The sequence below is a fragment of the Anabrus simplex genome, chromosome 3 (assembly GCF_040414725.1).
Source record: "Anabrus simplex isolate iqAnaSimp1 chromosome 3, ASM4041472v1, whole genome shotgun sequence".
Lineage (NCBI taxonomy): Eukaryota > Metazoa > Arthropoda > Insecta > Orthoptera > Tettigoniidae > Anabrus > Anabrus simplex.
In genome coordinates this window covers 238,206,248-238,223,876 of record NC_090267.1, presented here as the reverse complement: position 1 = coordinate 238,223,876, position 17,629 = coordinate 238,206,248, and the positions used below count along the sequence as shown (strand labels likewise).

The following is a 17,629-nucleotide window of genomic DNA, read 5'->3' as shown; positions in this document are numbered from 1 at the left end:
AATTACGGAACAGTAGCGTAGCTAAACTCATAATAAAAGCTCTCCTGCCCTATACCAGTCAGAACCGGTCTCCCGTTGACTACCTCTCGTCATTGAGATAACAAGACCCAATGAGAGTAACTTTTGAGTAGAATATACTCCGATGCGAAGTGAACTAAGTTAAAATCTTCTCCGATGTGTAGACGTAGAATCGTAGTAAGAGTATCTTCCAAGCGTGAGAATCAGAATCAGAATGTCCGAATCTCCGAACGCGAGTCTGAATGTGAGAGAATGAGAGTGTCCTCTCCAGCCCTTGTCGGTGGTATATATTGGTTCAAAAGTCTCCTTCCATCAGCCCTATCACATGGTCCAGTAAAATTCGAGGTCTCATCCCTTCTCCGATGTATAGCTGTGCATCCATCACGTTGCTTCATTACGTTCATTCACATAGGCTGAACTTTCCCGCTGAAATAAAGCGTCCCCAAGCATAGTTTGAAAAGTGGGTGTTAATAATGTATCAACTGTCTCATCATGAGGTGGAGAGGGTAAGGTCTCTCGTAACCTCGATGACGTACTTTTCCTGGAATTGGGCTGGAATTAGCCTGCTGACTCTGGTCACCTCACAACGGCTATTGGAAAATTTACTGCAAGTTATAAATATGCGTGATGTTGAAATACTTTACCCAATAATTTGTTCGTTCAGAATACGTTATAGCCGCGATACAAAGAAATGAAATGATGATTGAAATGGATGATAAAAACCCTATATATATATATATATATATATATTGTAACAGTAACGCCCGTACTTCAGTTTATCGGAGAGCATGAGGAACGACAAGGCGTGTACGGCCCATGCTAAGAGAGTAAGAGAGAAGGGTAGTGAAAGAAAAATTCATGATTAAGTGGATCTTTCAGTTTATTCAATAAATAGGCAAATAATTATGTCACCTTTTATAGCTGAATTGTAGATTTGTCCCTGAGGGCGTGAAGAGGACGTTGTCCCGCGGCGGCTGCGTCGTCTTGCGGTCGGCGTCGGCGTTGTCTTCCGTCGTTGGTGTTTGTATTAGTGTTGATGACTCGAACCAGAGGCAGGAACGGGGAAATGTGGAGCTTCCACATTTGACGTCATGGGGTACTGGTGTGACACTTCCCTATGGCGAAGCACGCCGAAATAGTTCCCACAGTAGCAAGGATAAAGTTAGAGTCACAGTTCGTATTTGGAATAATACGCAAATGAAACAATCTAGAACCTTCCGAGGTGCGGTGATCAAGCACTTCATAAAGAAAATTACATTTATCGAGTACAGTCTCTGCACTGTACTCCACCAGCATAATACATTTGTTGAAATAAATGACAGTCCAAATTCCCGTGCGTCGTGATTTTCAGATTAACACTGGCACTTAAGATCATAATGCAACACAGTTCAACGGATAGACATAGTCTTTAAATGAAATTGAGGCTGGCTAGAAATACTACCGCTGCTTTCACACAGTCTTTGAACGAAATCAATGCTGGCACAGTTAATGCAAGAACACAGTCTTTAAATGAAATAAAGCTGACACAATTAATGCGAGAACACAGTTTTTAAACGAATTCAAAGCTGACACCGTTTATGTGAGAACACAGTCTTTAAACGAATTCAAGCTGGCGAGAACACAGTCTTTAAACGAATTCAAAGCTGACACAATTAATGCAAGGACACAGTCTTTAAACGAATTCAAAGCTGGCACAGTTTATGTGAGAACACAGTCTTTAAATGAATTCAAGCTGGCGAGAACACAGTCTTTAAACGAATTCAAAGCTGACACAATTAATGCAAGAACACAGTCTTTAAACGAATTCAAAGCTGGCACAGTTTATGTGAGAACACAGTCTTTAAATGAATTCAAGCTGGCGAGAACACAGTCTTTAAACGAATTCAAAGCTGACACAATTAATGCAAGAACACAGTCTTTAAACGAATTCAAAGCTGGCACAGTTTATGTGAGAACACAGTCTTTAAACGAATTCAAGCTGGCGAGAACACAGTCTTTAAACGAATTCAAAGCTGGCACAATTAATGCAAGAACACAGTCTTTAAACGAATTCAAATATACAGCCGGACCGAGAGACGAATTATGCCGCGACGGCTTACTTGCACACACTTCCTGATTCACGGCTTACTGCCGACTCACTCCACTCTCTGCCTTCAACACACTGCCGTCGCATACCGCGCACTCCCTCTGCTTTACTGCAGGCTCTCTGCTTACATTCTGCCTTACCCCAGGCTGGCGACTCGCTTATATTTCGTTCATGCAGCAATGGAACACGAAGGAACCTTCTGCGTGACGTCGCTTGTCCTTGGCCGGTGTTCTAGAAAGTCGCGAACTTACTCGCAGTTCCCACTATGCCAGTGCGCTCGGCGCAAGTTTTAAAGGCTTACGGCCGGGTGTTAGCGAGCTTCTCTTAATAAAAGAATGAAACGTGAATGCTCGTAGGGTGTTACCGTTTCATCTCCCCCCCTGCTCGGGAAAAAGAAAATTGCTGGGCGATTTTCTTTCGCTCATCTCCTAGTAAAGTATTTCAAAAACTTCAACAGTCTTCTCACTATAGCCAGAGGATTAATGTAAAGTGTGACGCATTTTGATATGATTCCATCATTCTCCATCTGTTTAATGATGACCCGTGCTTCTTCCAAGTACTTCATGGGTATCGGATAAGGCCGTTTCTTATAAGGTGATGTGTCAGTAACATCTAAGTGGTGCTTGAAACCCTTAATGACTCCAGGTTTCTCAGAAAATACATCTGGAAACTTCTTGAAAAGCTCTTGGATTGCCTTTATTACTTCATCATCATCGTAATCTGGGCTTTCAGCTACATTGGCGTAAAGCGTGAAGTTGTAGTGGTCCTCGTTAAACTCATCATCGATAATGGACGCCATCTGGTCCTCTACGGGTCCCACTTCCTCGGGTCGCCCCTCTTCGTGGACGCTTTCTTCGACAGGCGGAGCCTCGCTCATCTTGCCTTCTACTATGCCCACCGGGGTCTCACATTCCGGATTCTTCACGTCATTATAAGTAACCAACTGTAGCCCTACAGATTCGACGTGGAAAAATTTAATCACATTAGCGGGATAATCAATGATTCCCCCATGTTGAATGAGAAAGTCTGATTCAAGAATTAAGTCAAATTTCATTTGCGTCAAGATCAAAAATAGATGTTGGAACTTAACACCACCAATTTCTAACTCAAGAAACGCCTGGAATTTGCATTTAATAGCTTTGTCCGGAACTATGCCTTTAACCTTAACTTGAGCAACCGGCAAGATGGAGATGTAGGTCGTCTCCTGCGCCACATCTATTAATTTTTGCGAAATTAGTGAGGCCTGCGATCCTGAGTCTACTAAAGAGTGGACAATCATATTGCCTAACTTAATGATAATGATCGGCAAGCCGCGTTGTATCTGAGGCTGTCGTGGTGTTGAATCCTCATATAGTAAATCTGCATCCTCTAAATACCAATGGTTAATGAGTGCGCTACATACTACTTCTCCTCCCTCCGGGTTTTCAGGCAATCTCTTTATTGCTCCGACAAAGTTTTTTTTTTGGTACCCGTAGCTCTTGGATCCATTTCCGTTCTCTCATTTCTTCTCTGCATCTCTGCCTGGTATTCCAAAGAAGCTGCTCCAGGTAAGCCCTCTTCCCTGTTCTTATTCCTTACATATTCCGTAGTCTCTCTCCAACGTTTCTCTAATTCCTCCCGCTGGGAGTTCCTATTATCATTGGGTTGGTTAGCTGCCTGCCTCCATGAAGGTCCAGGTTGAAACTTAGCCCTCCCTTCGTAGGGACGATTCCTAGATCTTCTGTACCGAAACGGAATATCTCGGCGAGTTTCTCTTTCTTCTCGCGGTTCTGAATTTACTTGAACCGGAGTCTTCATTTCCGTAAAGTTGGTTGTAGTTTCTTTGGTTCGACCTGCTTTTGCTGCGCTCTGAGTGTGCGCAGTATCGAGTTTCCTCAGGACATCATCGAGCTGCTCCAAGTCCTGGACGTTTGCTGCCACCAATATTTCCTGAACATTTGGTGGAAATTGCAGCGTTATGACCTGAATAAGTTCTTGCTCCGGTAAAGGAGGGTCGAAAAACTGCATCTTTTTAAGCTGAGATATGAGATAATCTGAATATCGCGAGGAATTAACGGACGTGTTATACTTTCTAGAGTATAATTGAAGTTTTATCAGGTGCTGAGCCTCAGCACTCCAAAATCGTCGAAGTAAGGCTTCCTTAAACTCTTCGTAAGTGTTAATACTGAATTTAAAAGCGGTAAACCACATTAACGCCTTGATTTTCTAACAATCGAGATGCTATTCGCAAACGACGGTCGGTCTTAACGTGATTTTCTTGAAAGAATTCTTCGAGGTTGAGGAGAAACTCCTTAGCAGTATACTCCTCTTTCCCCGAAAATTTGGCTGGTTTTTCCTCAGTTATTTTAAAAATTGTGGAAACATTCATGGATTCTCCACTAGTGTTGTGAAGGTTAGATAATGAAACATCCTGTTCGATTTGCGATACTTTGCTGTTGAGAGCTTCTATACCCCCTTGGAGTTCAAGTTTTAGGGTTTTAATTTTCCCCTGTACAGAATTCTCAATTTCCTTGACCTCCTTTTCTATGTCGGTCTTGACTTCTGCTACGTCGCGACAGATACGAGTAATCTGCGTGTGAGCATTATCTAACTGAGTCTTAACACGTTTATCGGCCTCCTCTTGCTGACTTTTCAGAAGAGTAATTTCGTTTCCCAACTTCATGAAATTATTTTTAACAGATTCATGAAGTTTGTCTTGAATAGACGCGATTTTAGTTTGCGCAAGAGATAATTGAGCATGGGACTCTTGAAATTCTTCCTTTAAGCTTTCTACTTCCTTAAGGACTTCCTGAGAAGAAGACGGGAAAGCAAGTTTTAAGTCCTCCGCCACTTGTGATTTTATATCTTGCTTAATGGTTTCTAAGTCACGTGTTAATCTTTCATTTATTTCCGTAAACTTAGAATCCATCCTTTTGTTAGATTCTTTAAATCTTTTTTCAATTTCGGCACCTGCACTATTGAGCCTACGTTCCAAATTATTATTAACTTCTGCAAATTTTTGATCAACAGATTCTGTCAATTTTACAATGTTGGCATCATTAGCCTCCCTAAGTTGACCTATACTAGCCTTAGTGGCTTCCATACGACTTTCCAAGGCCGCGTTAGATTCTTTAAGTTGAGCTCCTAAAGTATTATTAGATTCAGCAATCCTACGCCCGAGATTAGTGTTACTTTCCGTAATCCTGTCATTTAGACTGATTTTTAAAGCCTCAATGGCAGCTAGTATATTTTCCATATTAATGTAGTTATTTTCACAAAATGCAGAAAATACAATCATTCACCTCATACGTAAAATCACCATTATTGTCCAACGGTAAAGTTCAAAATTTCACCAACACAAAATATCAAACACTTGTACATAAAATCAAATATCACCATTATTGTCCAATGGTAAAGTTCAAAATTTCACCAACATAAATATATAAGCCTGTGCATGAACATTATGCCTGAAATGTTTTACATAGCAAAAGAGAAAAAAAAAATCACTTGTGCCATAAACTTGATCAGAGTTCTGTGCCAAAAGTTTAAAATTTCATCAAAGTCATTGAATTGAACTTCGTAAAATTTCAACACGTTCACTGAACTGGAATTAACGTACGTACTATGCACTTTTATTTGAACTGGTAAGTTAAGATATCACTGATTTCAAAGTTAATTTTTATCACTTTACTCTCTTTAATCTGGCCCCAACGTCACGGGTGCCACTATTCACTACCTTCTCTCTGTAACAGTAACGCCCGTACTTCAGTTTATCGGAGAGCATGAGGAACGACAAGGCGTGTACGGCCCATGCTAAGAGAGTAAGAGAGAAGGGTAGTGAAAGAAAAATTCATGATTAAGTGGATCTTTCAGTTTATTCAATAAATAGGCAAATAATTATGTCACCTTTTATAGCTGAATTGTAGATTTGTCCCTGAGGGCGTGAAGAGGACGTTGTCCCGCGGCGGCTGCGTCGTCTTGCGGTCGGCGTCGGCGTTGTCTTCCGTCGTTGGTGTTTGTATTAGTGTTGATGACTCGAACCAGAGGCAGGAACGGGGAAATGTGGAGCTTCCACATTTGACGTCATGGGGTACTGGTGTGACACTTCCCTATGGCGAAGCACGCCGAAATAGTTCCCACAGTAGCAAGGATAAAGTTAGAGTCACAGTTCGTATTTGGAATAATACGCAAATGAAACAATCTAGAACCTTCCGAGGTGCGGTGATCAAGCACTTCATAAAGAAAATTACATTTATCGAGTACAGTCTCTGCACTGTACTCCACCAGCATAATACATTTGTTGAAATAAATGACAGTCCAAATTCCCGTGCGTCGTGATTTTCAGATTAACACTGGCACTTAAGATCATAATGCAACACAGTTCAACGGATAGACATAGTCTTTAAATGAAATTGAGGCTGGCTAGAAATACTACCGCTGCTTTCACACAGTCTTTGAACGAAATCAATGCTGGCACAGTTAATGCAAGAACACAGTCTTTAAATGAAATAAAGCTGACACAATTAATGCGAGAACACAGTTTTTAAACGAATTCAAAGCTGACACCGTTTATGTGAGAACACAGTCTTTAAACGAATTCAAGCTGGCGAGAACACAGTCTTTAAACGAATTCAAAGCTGGCACAGTTTATGTGAGAACACAGTCTTTAAATGAATTCAAGCTGGCGAGAACACAGTCTTTAAACGAATTCAAAGCTGACACAATTAATGCAAGAACACAGTCTTTAAACGAATTCAAAGCTGGCACAGTTTATGTGAGAACACAGTCTTTAAACGAATTCAAGCTGGCGAGAACACAGTCTTTAAACGAATTCAAAGCTGGCACAATTAATGCAAGAACACAGTCTTTAAACGAATTCAAATATACAGCCGGACCGAGAGACGAATTATGCCGCGACGGCTTACTTGCACACACTTCCTGATTCACGGCTTACTGCCGACTCACTCCACTCTCTGCCTTCAACACACTGCCGTCGCATACCGCGCACTCCCTCTGCTTTACTGCAGGCTCTCTGCTTACATTCTGCCTTACCCCAGGCTGGCGACTCGCTTATATTTCGTTCATGCAGCAATGGAACACGAAGGAACCTTCTGCGTGACGTCGCTTGTCCTTGGCCGGTGTTCTAGAAAGTCGCGAACTTACTCGCAGTTCCCACTATGCCAGTGCGCTCGGCGCAAGTTTTAAAGGCTTACGGCCGGGTGTTAGCGAGCTTCTCTTAATAAAAGAATGAAACGTGAATGCTCGTAGGGTGTTACCGTTTCAATATATATATATATACATATTAATTTAAATTGACCTATCAGTGATTAAATATATACATCTTATCAATTAAATATATAGTTCAATAATTAAAAATATACAGTGATGTCCCAAACATCACAATCTTGGCGCTGGAATTGCGTAGAAAATTCCTTCGTTTGTAAATAGGCTATTGGAGACTCTCAAATTTATTAGAAAAATGTTGTGTCATATTCTTCTAAAAGCCTGGCCAAGCAATGTGTATAAAGAGGCAGTCTTCAGAGTTGAGTGGAGTTGTTTTAGTGAGAGTTATGAGTGCAAGTCATTAATCGAGTATGTGAATTAGTTGCATTGGTGGTTGGTTGACATGCAAGTGTTGCAGTCTCTATAGCCGTCAAGTCTTAAAAATGGCAGTTTATTGATGCGTGTGTAATAGGTAAATAATTTGTAAATAAAACAGTGTACACAATTGACAGCGATGTGCGCCTTTGTGGATACAACACCATTTAGAAAGTAGTTACCCTGAAACAAAGGTCTGCACTGTCACTGAAATTGTCTCCATATTTTGATAGTTTCTGTGACCTAAAACAGCCTAACAGCCTGGAAGTTTCCCTCAAAGGAAAAAGAGTGTCCAGTGACCAAGAAAACTTTTGTACATAACAAAAGTTGTTTAATATGAAGGGAAGTTTTACATATAGCCCACAGATTTTACAAAAAATCAGTAGTATAAGAGAAAATGGAAGAAAACTGTTGTGGTTTTCCTATAAACCCGCAGTCTATTCAGTGAATGTTAAATCATATGCATATTTAAACCTTCCCCAGGATGAGTATACTTTAAATATGAAGTTTGGTCGAGATCTATCCACCCGTTTCGCCGTGACGGTGGAAGAGACGAGAAAAACAGACACGAATGCTAAAAAACTACTGATACAGTCTTGAGTTGACCTAAATAAGATAAATATCTGAAAAATTGACAAAACAAACAACATTTTTATAAGTGCAAACCTTCATTTTCAGATTTACTGCTTTTAAACGGTATGTCATATCGTCAAACAGATTTTGCCATCAGATGCCTCTTTTAATGTTCTATATGGCTGGTCCTATGTCATTTTCTTGTATTAATATATTTATGGGTTAGATTGAGTTAGAAGCATTGAATAGGGTAAAATTTGGGTACAGTTTTCACACATTACTATAAATCCCAGATCCAGAATATCGGTTGTAAGACGAATTTACTGTATTGTGATTTAAAAATATGTTTCAGTTGGTACTGCAAGTTTTATATGCAATATTAGTTTCCTGTTTCTTAACACAGTTAGTAATTTGATATATGGCTGGATTTGTGTAAGTGACTCACATGTGCTCAATGTAGTTTTTCGTTCGTTGGGCAGACAGGCCGTAGCTTCCAGGCCAGATATTTAGAACATTACAATGCATTAAGACATAACAAATATTCTGCGATGAGTTCCCACATGAGAGACAGGACAAAAATTTACCACAATAGAGCAAGATCTAAAAAACATAAAACGAATCAATAAAGGAAGTTTAATGACAGAGTTTGAAAATATATATATTTATTTAGATCAATATTTTAACAGTATCAAAATCTAAATGATGTAATAGAAATAAGTCCATTAATAGAACAAATTCCAAAATTACTAACAACTTTTAATATAAATAATACGAACTTTACAGAAATATTTAATTCTAAATTCATAAACATGTCCACTACACCGGCGGCAGCTGCTTCCCCAGCTCCCGGTCACGCTCATTCCCCTCCGCATACCACCAGCAATCCCAACGACCCGCCCACCCCTCCTTCCCCGACTCACTCCCCGCTACAACAGGCATGCCCCTATAACACGAGGAGAAGAAACAAACCTACTGTCAGTCTCTCTCATGCAGCCAACGCTGCAAGTCATTTCTCCAGCAGTCAAAGGGATAAACGTTAACAAGTTCAATTACTATTTTTTAAAAAGAAAAATTAGAATCCCTTCATATTCGATACTCACACATACTTTCCTTTTATTTGCAGACTTCAACACACATCTCATAGCGGCCTCTTAATTACATCTAATGTCCAAGCTAAACGTTCTCTTTAGACTTGCTCAGTTTACAAGATTACAAGTTCTTCCAACAAATGATAACAACAACAACAACAACACTATTTCTATATTTTTATAATAATATGAAGAGAGTCAACACTGACTTTAGTAAAACAATTCATTATAGTGAAGCTTATTATTCGTAACGACTGGTCACAAACCTGAAAACATGCTGTTCAACCAGTGATTTCATTTCAGTTTACTACGGAAAATATTGTTTTATATCTTACAATCTAAGTGATATTAAGAAGTTATTTTAACACTAAAAGTGTTTTCAATTAATCCACGCATCACAATCTAAATGTGGAATATACAAACAATAACTAAGTAATAATTGCACAGAACAATTGTATATACTGTATTATTAAACTTTTAAGTAATACGTTCTTTAACAACTATATTACAGCTGTGTTTTCACGACGCTAAGTTTACAACTTTTATTTCTTAAAGAGGTTAAGATATTAAGAACATTATAGAAGTTCTGGTTAGTAAAATGCTTTCAAAACTGTTTTAACTTACATTAATGTCCACTGTTTCCGAATTGTTTAAGTATAATAACTATGTGATATTCATACAAAATGTATGTAAGTAATAGACTTTGATGGGATAATCATATATATATATAACAACCAATTCAGGATCCTGATCTACCTTGGTAAGATAAGTAGCTGATGATGCTAGTATCACAAGTAAAACATGTCCCACAATAACTAATGTAAAACAAATTATATCCTAATCACAAGGTTGTATGGTATTGAATAGGTGGTTGTCAATAAACAAATTGTATTTTATAGTATACTGAAACTACAATACAGATAAAAAATGAGATTAATCACTTGTAATGAGATCTATCCAGCCGTTTTGCCGTGACGGTGATACAGACGGACAAACAGACACAGCTAAAAACCACTGATATGGTCATGAGTTGACCTAAATTGGATAAAAACCGAGTTCGATAACTGCAATCGCTTAAGTGCGGCCAGTATCCAGTATTCAGGAGATAGTGGGTTCGAACTCCACTGTTGGTAGCCCTGAATATGGTTTTCCGTGCTTTTCCATTTTCACACCAGGCAAATGCTGGAGCTGTTCTTTAATTAAGGCCACGACCCACGCCTAGAACTTTTCTGTCTCATCGTCACCATAAGACCTATCTGTGTCGGTGTGACGTAAAGCAACTTGAAAAAAGAAATGGATAAATATCTGAAAAATTGGCAAAACAAACTAAATTACAGACAGCGGACACCCTACAACTATGTTTATATAGATAATAACAGCCATTGTCTGCCTTCTACTCTTATACTGCTTCTCAGATATGGGACTGGCATGCATCATGCACACCTGCTAATAATATCATTGTCCTCCCATGATCTGATGCTGATGATGATGCTTGTTGTTTAAAGGGGCCTAACATCTAAGGTCATCGGTCTCTCCCATGATCTATACAGCCTGTGAAGATGAAGAATGTGTTATTTTTGGTGCAATTTTAATGGCAGCGCAGTTCAGCACCATGATATATATAAAACTGAACATAATACAAGCATTTCAAATTATAAATACAGTATTAAATTACAATTTCTTAGCCTTCTAATTGGGTGGTTTAGTTGATCTTTTTTATTTTTTTCTATTTGTTTTATGCTGTCTTATGGCAACAATGGGATAGGACAGATCTAGGAATGGGAACGAAGCAATCATGACCTTAATTAAAGTACAGAACCTTCATTTGCCTTGTGTAAAAATGGGAAACCCTAGAAAACCATCTTCAGGGCTGTCGACAGTAGGGTTAGAACCCACTACCTTCTAAATGCGCACTAACAGCTACAAGTCTTAAACCACATAGCCAGAATTAATTATTTTAACCATAATGGTCAACTCGCTCAGTGGTGGTTTAGTAGACTGTATGAGATAATTTGGTTGAATATTAAAAAGTTATGCCTGGTATTCAGGAAAGAGGGCTGACCTCCAAAGACCTCGCAAAACAAAGGGCAATGAAAGACAAAAACACACGGAGATGAGGAAAAGTGATGTCTATCCTCAGTTAAAGTAAACTCATGTCCTCATCCTCATCTGGCTCCATAGCTAAATGGTTAGCAAGCTGGCCTTTTGTCACAGGGAACTCTGGGTTCGATTCCCAGCAGGGTCAGGAATTTTAACCATAATTGGTCAATTTCCCTGGCACGGGGGCTGGGTGTATGTGTTGTCTTCATCATCATTTCATCCTCATCAAGACGCGCAGGTCACCTACGGGCATCAAATCAAAAAGACCTGCATCTGCCTAATTGTACTTGACCTCGGACACTCCCGGCACTAAAAGCCATACGCCATTTCATTTCTTCCTGAGGCGGTGCAGCTCTTATCAGGCACACCCCCAATGGAGGTGAGCTGCATGTACCATTTCAACCACATACCAGCCCTCCTGCCATTCTGGGAATCGAACCTGGGCCACCGAGGACAGCAGCTAATAGTGCTAACCGTTACTGTATGGAAGCGGACTATCCTCAGTTGTACAGTAGGATACTCACCAATTCTTTGAAACCATGAAGATTTTGATGGAAAATTAGGAGCTGTGGGTGCCAAGAATCATTTTTCCTCCATCAGAATGATCCACGAAACATATTAATTGAAGAATCTCTCCAAGCTAACTTGTACTATCAGGTGTGGCAAACTGACTTATGAGAAACAAAGAACTTTCAAGTAAAACTAACACAGCTTCAGAAATGTGAAAAGATGAGCACAATTTCTAGACAACATTGTTTTATTTTAAAAAAGTAATTACTTTGCTATAAATGGGGACTTACAAGTTACAAAAATGAAAATCAAGGGATTGTCAAGACTACTTTAGCTGGAAGTCATTGAACATGGTCATCCAGAAGCACTGAGGCCCAACCTGAAAGCTATCTCAACCATGTTCTGTGGGGCAGACTCATGGTAGCAAACGTATACTTCTCTTGGGTGTGGGGTGAAAAATAGACGCCTGAAAGAGAAAAAACAAAATTGTTAAAACAATAGTAAAAGAAGGGCAGATTATAGGCAATATTAAAGTGTGGGAAAAGGTTAAGAAGAATGAATGACTAGCTGAGAAACATAAGACAGAAACAACATGAAATTGGATGACTGAGAATTCAAAATACCTATAATTTGATGTTTTTTTTAAAAGTGAAAGCAAGAGGAGTGATATGGACATCAGCGGGCATACAAAGAGGATAATTACCGCATGGAGAGGAGTAAGAGTAAGATAAAAACAAGAGGCAAAAGGGAAGTCATTCACATCTGGGCCTCTTGGTTTAAGAATGAGTCGAGTCTCTGAGTGCAGCAAAGATATAAACAAAAAACCACACATCAAAAGCACTACTTCATGAGAAAAATCTCAGGACTTATGTCATACATGAGCAAACCTCGAATCAGTGAATAAGCAACCTGCAAAGCCAACAAACACTAAGTAGTTCAGAACAAACAATAAGTACAATGGAGATTGCTGATTCTTGGACAAATATTGATTATGGTTCGTATGTACACTCGAGCACAAACATTGGCTTGTTTTTCTCTCTCCCAAAATCCTCTTCTTTCAGAGGGGATGAACATATTCTGCAAGCGGTAGCATTCCACGTATCATCTATTCGGCCAGAGACTACCGACCGTTTACAAATATCGTCATATTTTGAGAATGTATAAAATTAAATATTTCACTGCCAGCCAATATTTGTGCACTTCGGCTTACTTTAAAGTACAGTAAACAAATAATAAAATATAAGATTTTATTATAATTACAATTCTTTTATTAAAATTTCAGTTTAGTTCAGTTAAAGTCATTTTCAGCTGTGCCGAATGGGATCTATATTTTTCACTTGGAATAGTTGGGAAAATAAAATTTTCAAACATTTTGCCAAATGTGATGTAAATTGGCAGCTAAAAGTAGAACATCAGCTGTGGACAGGATGAACTGCAGGAGGCCCATAAATATCCACACCTGGCTTGCTGGAGAATAGAATTCATGATGATGATGAGGATGAATAGTTCATTTGTGAAAACAGTTGCTCACACAAATACGTAGAAGCAAATATAGTCAAAAATATTAGCTGCAAATAATCATTTCATATTAACAGCAACAACCAAGTGCTTTAACCAAACCTCAATGTTGGTGATATAGTCGTAGTCCCTTGGCAAGGCACTTTTCTGGATTCACAGCGACTTTACTCGGCGTAACAGATACATTGGTCTCAGATATTTGAGTCACGCTTTTTCAATCAAAGTTGTTTTTGGGTCACTCAACATATTTGGGTCACTCATTCCTTTGATCAGAATTTCAAAAGGAAATCAATTTTTAATATTTTTGTGTGTGGCCTAAGCACTAGTTACTAGTGATCAACTTAATTATCAGTTTCTTCAGTATTCTGGCATAGACTGAATTTTGATGTGTACGCCAAAAACAGAGCTAGACCTTATTTTCAGGGAGGAGGGGTCCTAATCTAGAAGCAGGCTAACTTAAAAAAAATCTAACATGGAAGTTCTTAAATTCAAAAGTTTTTATTCTCTCCAGAGCAAATATATTTTACTTAGTTGCACTACTAGTCCTAAATACTAAACTGTTTTGATCTAGTCTCTTCATCACACACTTCTATTATATTTGCAATTGTATTGTGAGCCTCATTATGAATAACTTAACGAAGCATCCTTTTACTTGATTGTAATACTGTAGCTGACTCGTTCACTGACAAAGAGCGACTGATTTCCTAGTACACACTGTAGCGATTTAAACTCTTAACATTCAGGAGAGGCCCAGGAAAGGGATGAAATGGAAAGGTTCACATTTCTTTCAGACACGCAGAGTAGGAAGTCACACAGTAAACATAACATCAGGCCAACGTCCCGCTGCTAAGAGCAGCTGACGATGAGTTGTCATGATTTAGTTACAGGAGGTAGAAAGATGATTTATTGTAGAACCATTAACTTCTTGAACTGTCCAGCTCCATGGCTAAATGGTTAGCGTGCTGACCTTTGGTCACCGGAGTCCCGGGTTTGATTCCTGGCAGGGTTGGGAATTTTAACCATTGTTGGTTAATTTCTCTGGCATGGAGGCTGGGCGTATGTGTCGTCTTCATCATCATTTCATCCTCATAATGACGCGTAGGTCGCCTACGGGAGTCAAATCAAAAGACCTGCACCTGGCGAGTCGAACATGTCCTTGGAAACTCCCGGCACTAAAAGCCATACGCCATTACATTTCAACTTCTTGAATTTATAGGTTGCTACTGTGAACAAAGTGAGCTAATACAATATAAAATATAGGCCTACATCGAGTTCATTCCCAATTTAGCCGTTATCTCCCCCATTCCGAGTACCCTCCATCCATTGTTCCCATCTGTTTGTTCCAGCGATCATTCTCGCTACTTTCATATCCATTACTTCTAGCTTGTTGTTGTTGTTTGAGTCATCAGTCCATAGACTGGTTTGATGCAACCCTCCATGCCACCCTATCCTGAGCTAACCTTATCATTTCTACGTAACTATTGCATCCTACATCTGCTCTAATCTGCTTGTCATATTCATACCTTGGTCTACCCCTACCGTTCTTACCACCTACACTTCCTTCAAAAACAAACTGAACAAGTCCTGGGTGTCTTAAGATGTGTCCTATCATTCTATCTCTTCTTCTCGTCAAATTTAGCCAAATCGATCTTCTCTCACCAATTCGATTCAGTCTCTCTTCATTCATGATTCGATCTATCCATCTCACCTTCAGCATTCTTCTGTAACACCACATTTCAAAAGCTTCTATTCTCTTTCTTTCTGAGCTAGTTATCGTCCATGTTTCACATCCATACAATGCCACGCTCCACACGAAAGTCTTCAAAAACATCTTTCTAATTCCGATGTCAATGTTTGAAGTGAGCAAATTTCTTTTCTTAAGAAAGCTCTTCCTTGCTTGTGCTAGTCTGCATTTTATGTCCTCCTTACTTCTGCCATCGTTAGTTATTTTACTACCCAAGTAACAATATTCATCTACTTCCTTTACGACTTCATTTCCTAATCTAATATTTCCTGCATCACCTGCTTTCGTCGACTGCACTCCATTACTTTTGTTTTGGACTTATTTATTTTCATCTTGTACTCCTTACCCAAGACTTCATCCATACCATTCAGCAACTTCTCGAGATTTTCTGCAGTCTCAGATAAAATAACAATATCATCGGCAAATCTCAAGGTTTTGATTTCCTCTCCTTGGACTGTGATTCCCTTTTCAAATTTCTCTTTGATTTCCTTCACTGCTTGTTCTATGTAAACATTGAAAAGGAGAGGGGACAAACTGCAGCCTTGCCTCACTCCTTTCTGGATTGCTGCTTCTTTTTCAAAGCCCTCAATTCTTATCACTGCAGACTGATTTTTATACAGATTGTAGATAATTCTTCGTTCTCGGTATCTGATCCCTATCATCTTCAGAATCATAAATAGCTTGGTCCAAACAACATTATCGAATGCCTTTTCTAGATCTACGAATGCCATGTACGTGGGCTTGTCCTTCTTGATTCGATCCTCTAAGATCAAAGGTAAAGTGAGGATTGCTTCACGTGTTCCTACATTTCTTCTGAAGCCAAATTGATCTTCTCCCAACTCAGCTTCAACTTGTTTTTCCATTCTTCTGTAAATAATACGTGTTAAAATTTTGCAGGTATGAGATACTAAACTAATAGTGCGGTAGTTTTCATACCTGTCAGCACCGGCTTTCTTGGGAATAGGTATAACAACATTCTTCCGAAAATCGGATGGGACTTCTCCTGTCTCATACATCTTGCACACTAAATGAAATAACCTTGCCATGCTGGTTTCTCCTAAGGCAGTCAGTAATTCAGAGAGAATGTCATCAATTCCAGGTGCCTTGTTCCTATTGAGGTCACTCACAGCTCTGTCAAACTCTGACCTCAAAATTGGGTCTCCCATTTCATCAGCATCAACAGCATCTTCATGTTCCAGAACCAAATTATCTACATCTTTACCTTGATACAACTGTTGGATATGCTCCTGCCATCTTTCTGCTTTGTCTTCTTTCCCTAGAAGTGGCTTTCTATCTGAGCTCTTAATATTCATACACCTAGATTTCCTTTCTCCAAAGGTTTCCTTGATTTTGCTGTATGCAGCATCTACCTTTCCCAGGACCATGCAGTCTTCGACATCCTTGCACTTCTCCTTCAGCCATTCTTCCTTAGCTACCTTGCACTTTCTATCCACTTGATTCTTTAATCGCCTGTATTCTTTTCTGCCCTCTTCATTTCTAGCATTCTTGTATTTTCGTCGTTCATCAATCAGGTCTAGTATCTCCTGAGTTATCCACTGATTCTTAGTTGATCTTTTCTTCCTTCCTAACATTTCTTCAGCAGCCCTACTGACTTCATTTTTCATGACTCTCCACTCTTCTTCTATAGAGTTTCCTTCAGCCTTTTCATTTAGTCCTTGTGCAACATGTTCCTTGAAACAATCCCTCACACTCTTTTCTTTCAACTTGTCTAGATCCCATCTTTTTGCATTCTTTCCTTTCTTCAATTTCTTCAACTTCAGATGGCATTTCATGACCAACAAGTTGTGGTCAGAGTCCAAGTCTGCTCCTGGGAAAGTTTTGCAATCCAACACCTGGTTTCTGAATCTCTGCCTAATCATAATGAAGTCTATTTGATACCTTCCAGTGTCTCCAGGTCTCGTCCACGTATACAGCCGTCGTTTGTGGTGTTTGAACCAAGTATTGGCAAGGACTAAATTATGATCAGTGCAGAATTCAACCAGCCGACTTCCTCTTTCGTTCCTTTGTCCCAATCCAAATTCTCCTACTGTACTACCTTCTCTTCCTTGGCCTACCACTGCATTCCAGTCTCCCATCACAATTAGATTCTCGTCACCTTTTACATATTGTATTAAATCTTCTATCTCCTCATATATTCTTTCGATTTCTTCATCATCCGCTGTACTAGTGGTGGTGGTGCACTATTGTGGTGGGCATTGGTTTGGTGTCTATCTTGACGACAATAATTCTTTCACTATGCTGGTCGTAGTAGCTTACCCGCTGCCCTATTTTCTTATTCATGATTAAACCAACTCCTGCATTTCCCCTGTTTGATTTTGTGTTGATAATTCGATAGTCGCCTGATCAAAAATCTTTTTCTTCCTGCCAACGTACTTCACTTATACCAACTACATC

General features: G+C 39.4%; 1 protein-coding gene across 3 annotated transcripts in view; it reads right to left on the bottom strand.

Moving 5' to 3' along the window:
- Window positions 1-12,192: 12,192 nt before the first annotated feature.
- LOC136866189 (protein inturned) overlaps window positions 12,193-17,629 on the bottom strand; it is a 313,810-nt gene continuing 308,373 nt past the window's right edge. For 2 of the 3 annotated variants that reach the window (XM_068226644.1, XM_067142930.2), the window contains one exon: window positions 12,193-12,418. In XM_068226644.1, coding sequence (XP_068082745.1) covers window positions 12,307-12,418 — 112 coding nt within the window. In that variant the 3' untranslated portion in view covers window positions 12,193-12,306. The remainder of the gene's footprint in view (window positions 12,419-17,629) is intronic. The other variant, XM_068226645.1, reaches the window with a different exon arrangement.